The following is a 15,166-nucleotide window of genomic DNA, read 5'->3' on the forward strand; positions in this document are numbered from 1 at the left end:
CAGAATGTTTTGTCTCCGCCCCCTCCAGTAGTTTTTTGCAGACAGCCTGTAATAGGAGCCTGTTGGGCCCCTCCCACAGCTCAGCTCTCTCTCCTTGTACAGGATGACTGGTCTGGTCTCCACCCCCTCCTGTTTTCTGCAGGCAGCCTGCAGTAGGTGGAGCCTGTTGGGCCCCTCCCACTGCTCTGCTCTCCTTCTACAGTCTGGTCCCCACCCCCTACTGTAGTGTTCTGCAGGCTCCCCTTGTACTCCGCCGCCCCCCCCCCCCCCCCCCATAATGTTCTGCCTGCTGGGCACCTCCCACAGCTCTGATGTCAGTGCTACATTTACAAGGTAATATCTGGGTCTGTGAAGGCATTTGGTGCACACAAAGTGGCTTTACATCCTTTGTGGCTACTGAGGAGTATATTCTAAGTGAGTTTTTGTTCCTGGAGTTTAGCTTAAACTTTCCCCCGCTAAATACAAAACTAAAAAATACAATTGGGGCTTTACCTTTACAGTCTAAGACTCATTGGTGGTCAACCTGTAGCCCTCCAGCTGTTGCAGAACTACAAGTCCCATGAGGTATTGCAAGGCTGAAAGTTCCAAGCACGACTCCCAAAGGCAGAGGCATGATGGGACTTGTAGTTCCACAACAGCTGGAGTGGCCACAGGTTGAGTGCTTCAAGTCATATTCAGGGTGCTCAGTGAAGAACCAAGATTCAGGATTTGGCTGCAGATCTCGGTAAAGAAGAAGTCAGTATTAAGACCACAAAATATTGTAAACAATCCCTTTAAGCCGGGTGGCTTTTGTCAATAGAGCGATCGCCATCAGAATCCCGCCAGCCGCGGGTCCGTCTTTATTGCCATTGGTCAGTTTCAAGTTTTCCTTGTGCAAAAATAGTCCGAGGCGGAGGAGTCGTCCTTTCCTCCTAGTTCACCGGTTCGTAGCTGGGCGTGACGGTCTTCCTCCTCATCACCACCACCACGATGGAGCCCACGATAAGCAGCACCAGGGGGGCGCCCAGAGCCACCGCCATGATGCACATGACCAGCACGGAGAAGGAATCGCGGGGCGGCGTGCCGTAACCGATCAACGCTGACCTGCAATGAGAACCAAGAAAGTAAAAGGATTGTAGATCCAAAAAAAAAATTATATTAAAATAATATTTTTTTTTTTAATTAAAAATAATATTTTGTATTTAATTTTTATTATTAAAATAATAATATTTATAATTATTAAAAATAATAAAAAAATAAATATTATTTAATAATAATAATACCGGTAATAATAATATTCCTGGTCTCCTATAGGGGGTGCTGTCAGGTAGGCTGTATGCCCCATAATTTCCAACGACAGCCCTGATGCTGAAACCCACCTTTGGAAACGACACGCAGCCATTGCAAAGCCAATAGGAAGAGCCGATTGGCTTAAAACTACATTTATACTGTTGGAACACTTTGACCCAGGAGGACCTTGAGGTTGAGGAGGAACTAGGCTGTGCAGATCGTTCCTCCTCCACCACACCGGCAATGACAGAGCAGGATGCACACAGGGAAGTGAAACCGTCTTAAGGAACATCACCGACCCGCCTGACAGGAAGGAGGACAGAAGTCACTTTACTCTTACCAGCCTAGGAAGCCGTGCTTGTCATAGAAGTCGCCGTCTGCAATCCCGAAGGAGACGTTGTAGGCCTCAATGTTGTATCCATCAGCCAGATCTTCCCCGTAGAAGGCGTAGACGATGCTGGGGATGCGGAGGGTCTCGTTCAGGCTGCGCGGCCTGTACATCTTGCAAGGCAGGGCGTTGGCTCTCCCTCCCTCCGCAGTGCCGTACGCCACCGACTTCCACTGGAAGTAGCCGAGGGCATGGCTGGTGTTGGGAGTGTCCGGCACCAACTCCATCACCTGTCAGGAGAAATAGGTTGATGTACGGAGACGGTGAACAAATAGTCGCCAAGTGCAGGTGGCACAGGGATCAGTATTAGTAACGCTACAGAAAGTGCTCTACTCCTGGGGTCTCCAGCGACCCCAGCTGTCACTCTACTCCTCGGTCCCGGCCTTCACCCTACTCCTGGGTGCCCCAGCGACCCCAGCCTTCACCCTACTCCTGGGTGCCCCAGCGACCCCGGCCTTCACCCTACACCTGGGTGCCCCGGCCTTCACCCTACTCCTGGGTGCCCCAGCGACCCCGGCCTTCACCCTACCCCTGGGTGCCCCAGCAATCCCCCTACTCCAGTGCCCCCCCACCTTGGCCGTCCCTATAGTCCTGGGTTCCCCAGCCATCCATCTGCCCCTGGGTCGCCAGCAATTCTTCTACTCCTGGGTCCCCAGTGCCACCAAGCAATGCCCTCTACTCCAGTGCCCCCACCCCAAGCGATGCCCTCTACTCCAGTGACCCCCACCCCAAGCGATGCCCTCTACTCCAGTGACCCCCCCACCCCAAGCGATGCCCTCTACTCCAGTGACCCCACCCCAAGCGATGCCCTCTACTCCAGTGCCCCCACCCCAAGCGATGCCCAATACTCCAGTGACCCCACCCCAAGCGATGCCCAATACTCCAGTGCCCCACCCACAAAGCAATCCCCTCTACTCCAGTGCCCCACCCACAAAGCAATCCCCTCTACTCCAGTGCCCCACCCACAAAGCAATCCCCCCTACTCCAGTGCCCCACCCACAAAGCAATCCCCCCTACTCCAGTGCCCCACCCACAAAGCAATCCCCTCTACTCCAGTGCCCCACCCACAAAGCAATCCCCTCTACTCCAGTGCCCCACCCACAAAGCAATCCCCCCTACTCCAGTGCCCCACCCACAAAGCAATCCCCTCTACTCCAGTGCCCCACCCACAAAGCAATCCCCTCTACTCCAGTGCCCCACCCACAAAGCAATCCCCTCTACTGCAGTGCCCCACCCACAAAGCAATCCCTTCTACTGCAGTGCCCCACCCACAAAGCGATGCCCTCTACTCCAGTGCCCCACCCACAAAGCGATGCCCTCTACTCCAGTGCCCCACCCACAAAGCAATCCCCTCTACTCCAGTGCCCCACCCACAAAGCAATCCCCTCTACTCCAGTGCCCCACCCACAAAGCAATCCCCTCTACTCCAGTGCCCCACCCACAAAGCAATCCCCTCTACTCCAGTGCCCCCCAGCAGTATCCTTTTTTATTCTGTGACTCCAGTACAAGCACCTCTGTGACACTTGTCTCCATGCAGCCCCAGGTACACCCCTAAGTCTTCGGAACTGCCCCTCCCCCTGCGAGTACAGGCCCCTTTCCATGACACGGCTCTTTGTGATTTTAAATACGTGATTGACTACTAATCCCCCCCCCCCCCCCCCCAACTCTCATTGAAAGACAAATTCACACACAGCAATAGAGAACGCCTGGATGGGCACTGGTAAGTATAGGTAAAGGTTTGCAAAAGACACAAAGATCAGCACCAGAGTCATCGAGAAAGAAGAAGGCGGGGACAACTATACCCCTCCCCCACACCCAGGCAAGACTAAACTGCCTGAAAAAGGGTAAAAGGGTAGATTGTGTTTTCAATTGACTTAAATGTTAAAAAAAAAGGACCAAAACACAAAGCTCAGCTACAATTGATTTTCATAGGTTAGATCCTAAATGTTCTACATCCTGGCGTACCTCGAAGATGGTCGGGGTGTACTCGTCATCAATGGAGCGGACGGATTTCATCTTCTTTCGCCCCGCCTTCTTTTCCAGGGTCACCATCTCCAGGGCGAAGCGGGAGTTATTGCCCCGCGGCTTAACCCCGGACAGAACAAACTCCATTTTGGTGCAGTTGGCATTGTGGAGCAGCTGGGGAGAGGAGCGATCGCGGCCCGAGCCTTTGTATGCCGAGACCTGCGAGAAAAATAAATACAAATATTATGGATAATAACATTGGATTTCTATCAGGACCAAATTATTCTGTAGTTGCAGAAACAAAAGAACACCAACGCAGACACCACATCTCAGGACCAGCAAGTTGCAGTATACACGCTACAGCCCTGTCCAAAAAGTTGAGAGACTGACACAAATATATAAAAAAAAAAAAATTAACCCCCCCCCCCCCCCGAAAAAAACCCATTTCCACTGCATTTCAGCCCTGCCACAAAAGGATATCATGCCAGCGATTCTCTCGTTACCACAGGTATCAGTGTTGACGAGGACAAGGCTTGAAATCACTCTGTTATTCTAAAGCAGTGGTCTCCAAGCTGCGGCCCTGGCGCCAAATGTGGCCCTTTGCCTGCCTTTATCCGGCCCTTGGGGAACTATTCCTCTTACTGTAATGAGGTACGTTTTGTCCAACTGACACCCAACAGCGTGGCATCCTTTCTCTCCCTGACACCAATAATAGGGCATTATTCCTCCCCATGATGCCAACGATGGGGGCACTATTCCTTCCACTAATACCAAACATGGCGATGTTTATGCCCACTGATGGCAGGAAAAAAATTCCACTACCACTGGCCACTTGATAGAGGAAAAAGGATGGACAGCCGCACTCCAAAAAATTGTCTTTAAATATAAAAATGCACTACAAAAACAAGCAGAAAACGGGAACAGCCTACGCGTTTCACATCCTGTCCATCCTTTTTCCTCTAAAGCCTCGAACACACGGTCGGACATCCGACAAACTTTCCCTTGGATTTTTGTCCGAAGGGAGTTGTCCGGTCACACCCATAGCATACACACGCTCTGACTTTTCTGAAAACATCACATGGTTTTTCTGCTCTTTACCGCCACCCTTTGGTTAACTTCTGCTATTGTTGGTTGATTTTCACATTGGTTCTGAGCATGCGCATTTGCACTTTGTACAAAAGTCCGATGGCTTGCTGTACACACGGTCGGACTAGGCACCATCGGACTTTTGTTGTCCGATGAAACCCGAAAAAATTGGTCCGATGGAGCGGACACATGATTGGACAAATTTGAAAACTTGTTGATTTTGAAGTTTGTTGGCCGAAAGTCCGACCGCGTGTACGGGCCTTGTGCATTGCCGGCACCCTTGACTTGCTGAACAGTTGCCGATTGTTCGACATACCCACCTGGAGCGGTCATCCCCTACCACTGGCCACTTGCCGCCCCCCCCCCCCTAAAGTCTGAAGAACAATAAACTGGCCCTTTGTTTATAAAGTTTGGAGACCCCCCTGTCCTAAACCCTCATATACGCGATCGTATTTCCATCGGACAAATCCGTGGATTTTTGTCCGAAGGCCGTTGGCAATGAACTTGTTCTGCATACACACGGCAGAACTTTTTCAGCCAAACAAACACGAAACTACGTAGTTTTGCCCTTTGGGCAACTCCAATGTTGCATTATGGTTAGCATTGGTCTGGAGCACGTGTGTTTGTACTTTGGATTTTAGTCAGCAGGACTTGTGTGTACACACACACACACACACACACACACACACACACACACACACACACACACGATTGGATAATCCGACGGAACACATTTTTGTTGTCAGACAATTGGAGAGCATGGCTGTCCAACCTATCTGGTCGTGTGTACGGGCCTTACCTCAATCAGCATTACAGACTGGATTTTTTTTTTTTTTAAAGGAGGGCGGTGCTTGAAATCATTGTTCTACCTCATCATTGCTTTCAGGGATTCACAGGCAAGAATATTGCACCTAAATCAAATCATTTATCAGCTCATCAAGAAAGGAGCTTCAATTGTTGTGAAGAAGACTTTTTTTTTTTTTAAATATTTTTGGGGATATTTATTATAGCAAAAAAAGTTAACCACTTCCATACCAGGCACTTACGCCCCTTCCCGCCCAAGCCAATTTTCAGCTTTCAGCGCTGTTGCAATTTGAATGACAATTGTGCGGTCGCGCTACACTGTACGCAAATGACATTTTTATCATTTTGTTCCCACAAATAGAGCTTTCTTTTAGTGGTATTTCATCACCTCTAAGATTTTTTATTTCTTGCGCAACAACTAAAAAAAAGACCAAAAAAATTATGTTTTTTTTGTAAATTCGTAAGTTTTCTTCTTCAATTATGGGCACTGATAGGCACCGATGGGTACTGATGAGCACTCATAGGCGGCACTGATGGACACTGAGGGGTGGCACTGATGGACACCGAGGGGTATTTTAGCCAGTGCCCATGTTGCCAGTCAATGCCGATTTGTGGGCACCGATTGGCATCGATTGTGTTTTTTTTTTTTTTTTTTGCCGTTTTAGTTTTTTTGCACTGGGGGGCACTCCCTGGTGGTCCAGTGTTGGCATCCAAGAGGGGGCTGCGCTGATAAACAATCAGCGCGAACCCCCCCCCCCCCCCCCCCGTCAGGAGAGCTGCTGATCGGCTCTCCTCTACTCGCGTCTGTCAGACGCGAGTGAGGAAGAGCCGATCAACGGCTCTTCCTGTTTACATCGTGAACAGCCGTGGTTGGACACGGCTGATCACGTGGTAAAGAGCCTCCTCCGAAGGCTCCTTACCGAGATCGGAGATGCAGGGTGTCAGACTGACACCCCGCATCACCGATCGCCGCGCTGCGCACCCCCACGTGCGCGCGCCGGCATGAAATCCTGCAGGACGTCAATAGACGTCCAGTCAGGATTTCACAACCACTTCCCGGACGTCAATTGACTATTGACTGGGCGGGAATTGGTTAATATTGCTTTTTTCCCCCATAATTGTTGATCTTTTTGTTTATAGCGCAAAAAAAATAAAAACCGCAGAGGTGATCAAATACCACCAAAAGAAAGCTCTATGTGTGGGGAAAAAAGGACGCCAATTTTGTTTGGGTACAACGTCACACGATTGCGCAATTTTCAGTTAAAGCGACGCAGCGCCGAATCGCAAAAAGTGCTCTAGTCAGGAAGGGGCGGGGGGGCTGAAGTGGTTACAACGAAAGAGGCAAAGTCAATGGACACAGTCTATGATTGGCTCTGCAACCCTCGGCACTCGTGTCACTCACCTGGAAGGAGACGCTCCCGTTGTTGAAGTTCGGGTCGGTGGAATTCACGCCGGACAGACGTGCCGTCAGCGAGGAGGAGTTCATGGAGTCTCTAGCGCTTCCCCAGGTGAACCCGGAAAGCTCGTAGGGCGGGTAGAATAATTTACGGTCCGTCCCGGTGAAATTGGCCGTGTTGTTGATGTCTTTGTATTCGAAAATCTTGAGAATGCAAAAAAGGGAACAAAACAGATATTAACCCGTTGCAGTTCTAAAAAACATCACTGAGGTACACAGGACGTGTATAGTATGCCCTATCCTTCTGACCCCCCCCCCCCCCTCCCACACTTGCCAGCTATTGTTAAGGTTGGGGACCACAAAACAGTGTTTATAAACATTGTACCTCTATCTCCTGTCTGATCAAGATTAATAAACAAACAGTGTTACTTTGTTTCTCTCATTTGATCAACATTTATAAACAAATGTGACTTTGTATCTTTTATAATCGCCCATCTGAACAATGTTTACAAACAATGTTACTTTGTATCTTTTATAATCGCCCATCTGAACAATGTTTACAAACAATGTTACTTTGTATCTTTCTATCGCCCATCTGAACAAGGTTTACAAACAATGTTACTTTGTATCTCTCTATCTCCCATCTGATCAATGTTTATAAACAATGTTACTTTGTATCTCTCTATCTCCCATCTGATCAATGTTTATAAACAATGTTACTTCGTATCTCTACCTCTCCCCCTCTGACCAAAGAAAATCCACTGCAGAGATCACTTTTATCTGAAAGTCCGGAGCCTGAGGGAAAATAAAATACCGGGGTTATGGCATCTTCTAGCTGCAGCCTTAACCCTGGTATTTGGCGCCAAATAATGCCGTAATTTTCTTGTTAGGGAAATAAAAGTCACATTGTTTACAACCACCTGCCAACTGCCTATCTCCCATCTGGACAATGCTTATAAACATTGATCAGACAGGAGATAGAGAGCTACAACGTTTATAAACAATTTAACTTTGTATCTCTCTCTCTCTCTCTCTCTGTAGAGATACTAAGGAACATGGTTTGTAAACATTGATCAGCCAAGAGATACAAAGTGACATTGTTTATAAACATTGTGCAGACGGGAGAGATATAGTCAAATTGTTTATAAACGTTGATCAGACGGGAAATGGAGAGAAACAAAGTGACATTGTTTCTCTCTATATCCCGTCTGATTGACGTTTATAAATAATTTGACTTTGTATCTCCATCTCCCTTCTGGACATTGTTTATAAACATCGATCAGACGGGAAATAGAGAGAAACAATGTCACTTTGTTTCTCTCTTCTGATCAATGTTCATAAACAATTTTAACTTTGTATCTCTCTATCTCCTGTCCAATAAAAGTTTATAAACAAAGTGACTTTGTATCTCTATCCCTTCTGGACAATGTTTATAAACAATGTCACTTTTATCTCTCCATCTCCCGTCTGGACAATGTTTGTAGAGATACCAAGTAACATTGATATAAACATTGATCAGATGGGAGATGGAGAGATACTAAGTAACATTATTTATAAAAATCAATCAGACGAGAAATCGAGAGAAACAATGTCAATTTGTTTCTCTCTACTGATCAATGTTTATAAACAATGTTACTTTGTTTCTCTCTATTTCCTGTCCGATCAACGTTTATAAACAATTTGACTGCATCTCTCCCTCTCCCGTCTGGACAGGGTTTATAAACAATGTCACTTTATAAACATTGATCAGACGAGAGATGGAGAGATGCAGTCAAATTGTTTATAAAACGTTGATCGGACAGGAAATAGAGAGAAACAAAGTAACATTGTTTATAAACATTGATCAGTAGAGAGAAACAAATTGACATTGTTTCTCTCTATTTCCCGTCTGATTGATGTTTATAAAACAAACAATGTCCAGACGGGAGATGGGAGATACTAAGTAACATTGTTTATAAAAATCAATCAGACGGGAAATGGAGAGAAACGGTGACATTGTTTATAAACGTTGATCAGAAGAGAGAAACAAAGTGACATTGTTTCTCTCCATTTCCTGTCTGATCAATGTTTATAAACAATGTCCAGAAGGGAGATAGAGATACAAAGTCAAATTATTTATAAACGTCAATCAGACGGGATATAGAGAGAAACAATGTCACTTTGTTTCTCTCCATTTCCCGTCTGATCAACGTTTATAAACAATTTGACTACGTCTCTCCCGTCTGCACAATGTTTATAAACAGTGTCACTTTGCATCTCTTGGCTGATCAATGTTTACAAACAATGTTCCTTAGTGTCTCTACAGAGAGAGATACAAAGTTTATAATCACTTTGACTTTGCATCTCTCTTTCTCTGTCTCCCTTCTGGACATTGTTTATAAACATTGATCAGACAAGAGATACAATGTCCAGAAGGGAGACAGAGAGAGAGAGATGCAAAGTCAAAGTGATTATAAAAGTCGATCAGACGCGATATAGAGAGAAACAATGTCACTTTGTTTCTCTCTTCTGATCAACGTTTATAAACAATGTCACCGTTTCTCTCCATTTCCCGTCTGATTGATTTTTATAAACAATGTTACTTAGTATCTCTCCATCTCCCGTCTGGACAATGTTTATAAACAATATCACGTTGTCTCTGTCCATTTCCCCTTTGATCAATGTTTATAAACAATGTTACTTGGCATCTCTATAAACATTGTCCAGACGGGAGATGGAGAGATAAAAGTGACATTGTTTATAAACATTGTCCAGATGGGATAGAGATACAAAGTCACTTTGTTTATAAACCTTTATTGGACAGAAGATAGAGAGATACAAAGTTACAATTGTTTATAAACATTGTCCAGATGGAAGATAAAACAATTTAACTTGATCTGACCAATGTTTATAAACCATGCAACTTTGTATCCATCTCCTGTCTGATCAATGTTTATAAACACTGTTACTTTGTATCTATGTCCCGGGTGATCAGTGTCCAGGTGAAGAAGGCGGAGCCCCTCGTTATTACTGTAGCGGTGCCCAGGCCTTCCCAAGAGACAGAAGAAACGGATTGGTCATCGGCTTCCACCACAAACTATAAACATGACATTTGATTGGAGGGCTCCTGCAGGAAGTGAGGCTCGCAGTGTATTGTGTGGGGATTTCAGAGATTTTTATTGGTTCGTGTGGCGTACCCGGGTGAAGAGCAGGGCGGTGGAATAGCGCACGCGGTTGGCGGGTTCCACCCGGATGGCTCCATGGGGCTCCGGGGAGAGCAGTTTGGTCCAGTTGACCTTCAGCTGGGTGTGTTCGCTATCGGTGTAGATGAGGAGGACGGTGGGGGCCCCGATGGTACTCCACACATAATGGATGGTGCTGCCATTTCCCACGGCCCGGATATGGAGGAGGTTCTCGGTGGAGTTGGAGGAGCCGGGGTTCAACTCCAGAGAGACCTGAGGAGAGAAGAGAGATAAAGGATTCATCATCGATAGGTTGGTGAGCAGTTCAAAAATGACGACAGAGACCAATCAGAGCTCATCTTAAATCTACATGAAAACTCAGCACAGGGATGGTGAGAACCCCTCATAATGGGCACAGCGGGTGTACAGACCTGGGAACTCAGCACAGGGATGTTGGGAACCCCTCATAATGGGCACAGCGGGTGTACAGACCTGGGAACTCAGCACAGGGATGGTGGGAACCCCTCATAATGGGCACAGCGGGTGTACAGACCTGGGAACTCAGCACAGGGATGTTGGGAACCCCTCATAATGGGCACAGCGGGAATACAGACCCCAGAACTCAGCACAGGGATGGTGGGAACCCCTCATAATGGGCACAGCGGGTGTACAGACCTGGGAACTCAGCACAGGGATGGTGGGAACCCCTCATAATGAGCACAGCGGGAATACAGACCCGGGAACTCAGCACAGGGATGGTGGGAACCCCTCATAATGGGCACATCGGGTGTACAGACCTAAGAACTCAGCACAGGGATGGTGGGAACTCCTCATAATGGGCACAGCAGGTGTACAGACCCAGGAACTCAGCACAGGGATGGTGGGAACTCCTCATAATGGGCACAGCAGGTGTACAGACCCGGTAACTCAGCACAGGGATGGTGGGAACCCCTCATAATGGGCACAGCGGGTGTACAGAGCCGGGAACTCAGCACAGGGACCTCCCAAAGAGACAGAAGAAACCAGTTAGGTGGAGTGTGAATCCTGAGCCAGGTCACCATTTGTGTTTTACTGCTGGACCACAAGGACAGTTCCCCGCCCCCCACCTGAAGTGGCTGATTATTTTCTGGGGACTCCAAAGGACAGACTTGGTCGGTGGGGGGAGGGGGTATCAAACATGGTCGGCGGGGGGGGGGGGGGGGGGGATGAGGAGTGGTATCAGACATTGTACAGCAATCTGAGTCAGGGAGGAGGAAAAACGAGATGTCTCTACCAAGCTGACAACAACACAGACCAGGAAGTCTGGGAATGGGAGATAACATGAGATATCCAAGAAGAGAAAATAAAATATATACACCCCATGTGTGTGAGATCCAATGTAACAAAATGTAATACATAATGAGATCCAATGTAACAATATGTAATACATAATGAGATCCAATGTAACAATATGTAATAAATGAGATCCAATGTAGTGTCATCAGACAGTCCCAGGACGATGAGCGTCAGCTCACTGGGCTACAAGGAACTACAAGCCCCAGGCAGACATCAATGAGTGTCCCACCCCGACTCAGATCACAGGGCATGCTGGGAGTTGTAGTGCTCCAGGCTTCACATAGGGAGACACCCCCACCCTGCAGACTCAGAAGCCCGACATACCAAGCCACTGTTGGATAATCAAAGAGGTACTACAAGTCCCAGCATGTCCTGTCAACCCCCCTTAGATCCCAGGGCCTGCTGGGAGTGCTAGTCCCCCCCCCCCCAGGCTGGGTACACACTACCCCTCCCCCTGCAAATCAAAACACAACAGATTGTGGCTACTAACACACAAAGTGAAACTACAAGACCCAGCGTGCCATGGCAAGCTCCACATCACACAGCATGCTGGGAGTTGTAGTCCCCCAGACGGCATATACAAATACATCCCTCCTCCCCCTCTCTGAATTGCAGCACCATAAATGATGACTCGTTACCCAAAAGTGGAACTATAAGACCCAGCATGCCATGCAGCCCTAGGATCTCATGGCACGCTGAGAGTTGTAGTACTGCCAGGCTTTGTACAGAAACCCATCCCCCACCCTCACAGTACAATACCCCAGGGCTTATTACCCAAAGAGGGACTACAAGACCCAGCAGCTCCTGATCACAGAGCACACAAGGAGTCGTAGTCCTCCAGAGTTGAGTAAACCAATCCCCTCCCCCGAATCACAGACAATAGACAAGGTCTCTGCCCAAAGGAGGACTTCAACCCCCAACATGTCCCCACCCACAGGGTATACTGGGGCTTGTAGTCCCCCCAGGCTCCATCCTACAGCTCTCACCTTCCTGGTCTCCTCCTCCTCTTCTGGGGCACCTGTGGCCCCCAGACCAACACAAAGGGCCCAGAGCAGCAGCTGCACCTCCACTCTCATGTCTCCAACCAGCCAACTACTTCCTGCTCTGGCATGTGACTACAAGTCAGCTGACTACAGCCAGAGGGGGAGGGGCAACTCCTCTTAAAGGGACACACCTCATTGTTTAAAACTCGAAACATTGTAACCGATCGAACTTTGTATTACTTGGCTGTCCGAGGGGCACAACCTCCGCAGCCTGATTGGTCGCTATGTGACTCCGGTGAGCAATATTTACACACACCTTAGATTTCTATACATTTTTCTGAATACATTTCATTTTTATTTTAATTTATTTTATTTGCATTTTTTTTTTTTTTGTAGATTTCTGTCAATTTTTCTGAATACATTTCATTTTTATTTTAATTTATTTTATTTACATTTTTATTTAATTTTTTTTGTAGATTTCCATCCATTTTTTAAAATACATTTCATTTTAATTTTATTTACATTTTTATTTATTTTTTTGTAGATTTCTATAAATTTTTCTGAATACATTTCATTTTTATTTTTTATTTTTATTTATTTTATTTGCATTTTTATAATGTTTTTTTGTAGATTTCCATAATTTTTTTTAATACACTTCATTTTTATTTACATTTTTATTAAATTTTTTGTAGATTTCTATTGATTTTTCTGAATACATTTTATTTTTATTTTTATCAATTTTTTTATTTTTTTGTAGATTTCTATCGATTTTTCTGAATACATTTCATTTTTATTTACATTTTTATATTTTTTTTGGTAGATTTCCATCCATTTTTCTGAATACATTTCATTTTTATTTTATTTATTTTTTGTAGATGTCTATAAATATTTCTAAATACATTTCATTTTTATTTATTTTATTTATATTTTTATAATTTTGTTTGTAGAATTGTAGATTTCCATCAATTTTTTTAAATACATTTCATTTTTATTATTTATTTTATTTACATTTTTATTTATTTTTTGATAGATTTTGATACATTTTTTTAAATACATTTCATTTTTATTTATGTTTTATTTTTATTTATTTTATTTAAATTGTTACCTAATGTTCTGTAGAGTTCGATCAATTTTTCTTAATACATTTCATTTTCATTTTACATTTTTATTTATTTTTTGTACATTTCTATACATTTTTCTGAATACATTTCATTTTTTTATTTTTTATTTTAATTTATTTTATTTACTTATTTATTTATTTATTTTATTTACATTTTTTTTTTTTGTAGATTTCTATAAATTTTTCTGAATATATTTTATTATTATTTTTTATTTTATAATTCAATCGTACGACCGCAGAGAAAATTATTTACAAACATTCTCCAACAAATCAAATATTTTCTGTATTCTGAAAAAAAGTTTAAACAAAAAAACAAAAAACAAATAGACATTTCCAAACATCCCAATGTTTTATTTCTCCCATACAACCTCCAGAAAAATGACCAAAAAAACCCCCCCCTGACATTTAATTTTTTTGTATTTGGGCACAGAGGGTGTACAGACCTGGGAACTCGGCACAGGGATGGTGGGAACCCCTCATAATGGGCCCCATAAAAAAAAACCCTGACATTTAATTTTTTTGTCTTTGTTCTTGTTGGGGGACATTTCTCTTCACTTCCTGTCTGCAGAAGGAGATCCCTCCAAAGTGAGGAAAACTCAAGAGACGGTTGTCACTGGAACTAGTGTCCCCATTGGTGGATTTCTCCTCACTTCCTGTTCTGGTGACAACATTTTGGGTTTAACCATCATTTCTGAACTCAGCACAGGGATGGTGGGAACTCCTCATAATGGGCACAGCGGGTGTACAGACCCGGGAACTCAGCACAGGGATGGTGGGAACCCCTCATAATGGGCACAGCAGGGTGTACAGACCCGGGAACTCAGCACAGGGATGGTGGGAACTCCTCATAATGGGCACAGCGGGTGTACAGACCCGGGAACTCGGCACAGGGATGGTGGGAACCCCTCATAATGGGCACGGGGATGGTGGGAACCCCTCATAATGGGCACAGGGATGGTGGGAACCCCACATAATGGGCACAGGGACGGTGGGACACTGAAATCCTTTTGGTGACCCCTAGTACCACCATAGAACATTGGGTTGGATCATCTCTGTCATAGATGGTTTGTTGTTCTTCTCGCACATCAGGACACAAGGATTTCTTTCTTCTGGAACTTGACCCGTTTCTTGCTTATCGGTTCCACCTCCTGGCAGAGCGGACATGTGACAGTGCGATCCCCGGGAGAAGACGTAATAGTCTTATTATAGGACAACAAAACATCTAAGAGACCGATATGAAAAGCTGGTGAAGGTTGGCACATTCGCCCATCAAGGTTCCCAGGCAAAGCTATAAGAAAAAAAGGTCCCAAGTGTCGCCTCGTAGAGTTGGGGACCGGGGCTTCTTTTTTTGGGGGGGGTCCTGAGGAACAATTGTAGGAAAAAACATGGAGACTTGGTGATTTGGCGTCATTCCCCGCGGTTAAAATAACACCAATCTGGTCACTCGTGATGGGCAAGTCTCTCTGGGGGTCAAATTGCCAACTGTCCCGGATTTGCAGGGATAGTCCTGTATCTCGGACCTTTCTCCTGATGATGCCATGTCCCCGGATTAGTTTAAAGGTCATGTGGTACTTTTTGGGGTTAACTTCTGGCATTGCAGGCGCAAGTGGGCGGTTCCTTTATATTTAAGGGCAGGGCTATACCAGAAAGTTGGAGGCC

The 15,166-nt window shown here is 45.4% G+C and overlaps 1 protein-coding gene across 1 annotated transcript; it reads right to left on the bottom strand.

The window, feature by feature from the left end:
• Positions 1-290: 290 nt before the first annotated feature.
• On the bottom strand, positions 291-12,533 carry LOC120920350 (glycosylated lysosomal membrane protein). The gene is made up of 6 exons (XM_040332382.1): positions 12,391-12,533; positions 10,085-10,342; positions 6,915-7,112; positions 3,623-3,841; positions 1,610-1,887; positions 291-1,083 (listed from the first exon to the last, which is right to left on the bottom strand). The coding sequence occupies exons 1-6, from the start codon at positions 12,478-12,480 to the stop codon at positions 912-914; spliced, it is 1,215 nt and encodes a 404-aa protein (XP_040188316.1). The 5' UTR covers positions 12,481-12,533; the 3' UTR covers positions 291-911.
• Positions 12,534-15,166: the final 2,633 nt, after the last annotated feature.

This window comes from Rana temporaria, chromosome 13 (assembly GCF_905171775.1).
Source record: "Rana temporaria chromosome 13, aRanTem1.1, whole genome shotgun sequence".
NCBI classification, from domain to species: Eukaryota; Metazoa; Chordata; class Amphibia; order Anura; family Ranidae; genus Rana; species Rana temporaria.

Excerpts from the sequence above, each read along its gene's own strand:
- LOC120920350 (XM_040332382.1), bottom strand. The coding sequence starts at position 12,480 with ATGAGAGTGGAGGTGCAGCTGCTGCTCTGGGCCCTTTGTGTTGGTCTG. Across the intron at positions 10,343-12,390 it reads AGGAGGAGGAGACCAGGAAG|GTCTCTCTGGAGTTGAACCC; the intron begins GTGAGAGCTGTA and ends TTCTCTCCTCAG. Across the intron at positions 1,084-1,609 it reads AAGCACGGCTTCCTAGGCTG|GTCAGCGTTGATCGGTTACG; the intron begins GTAAGAGTAAAG and ends TTCTCATTGCAG.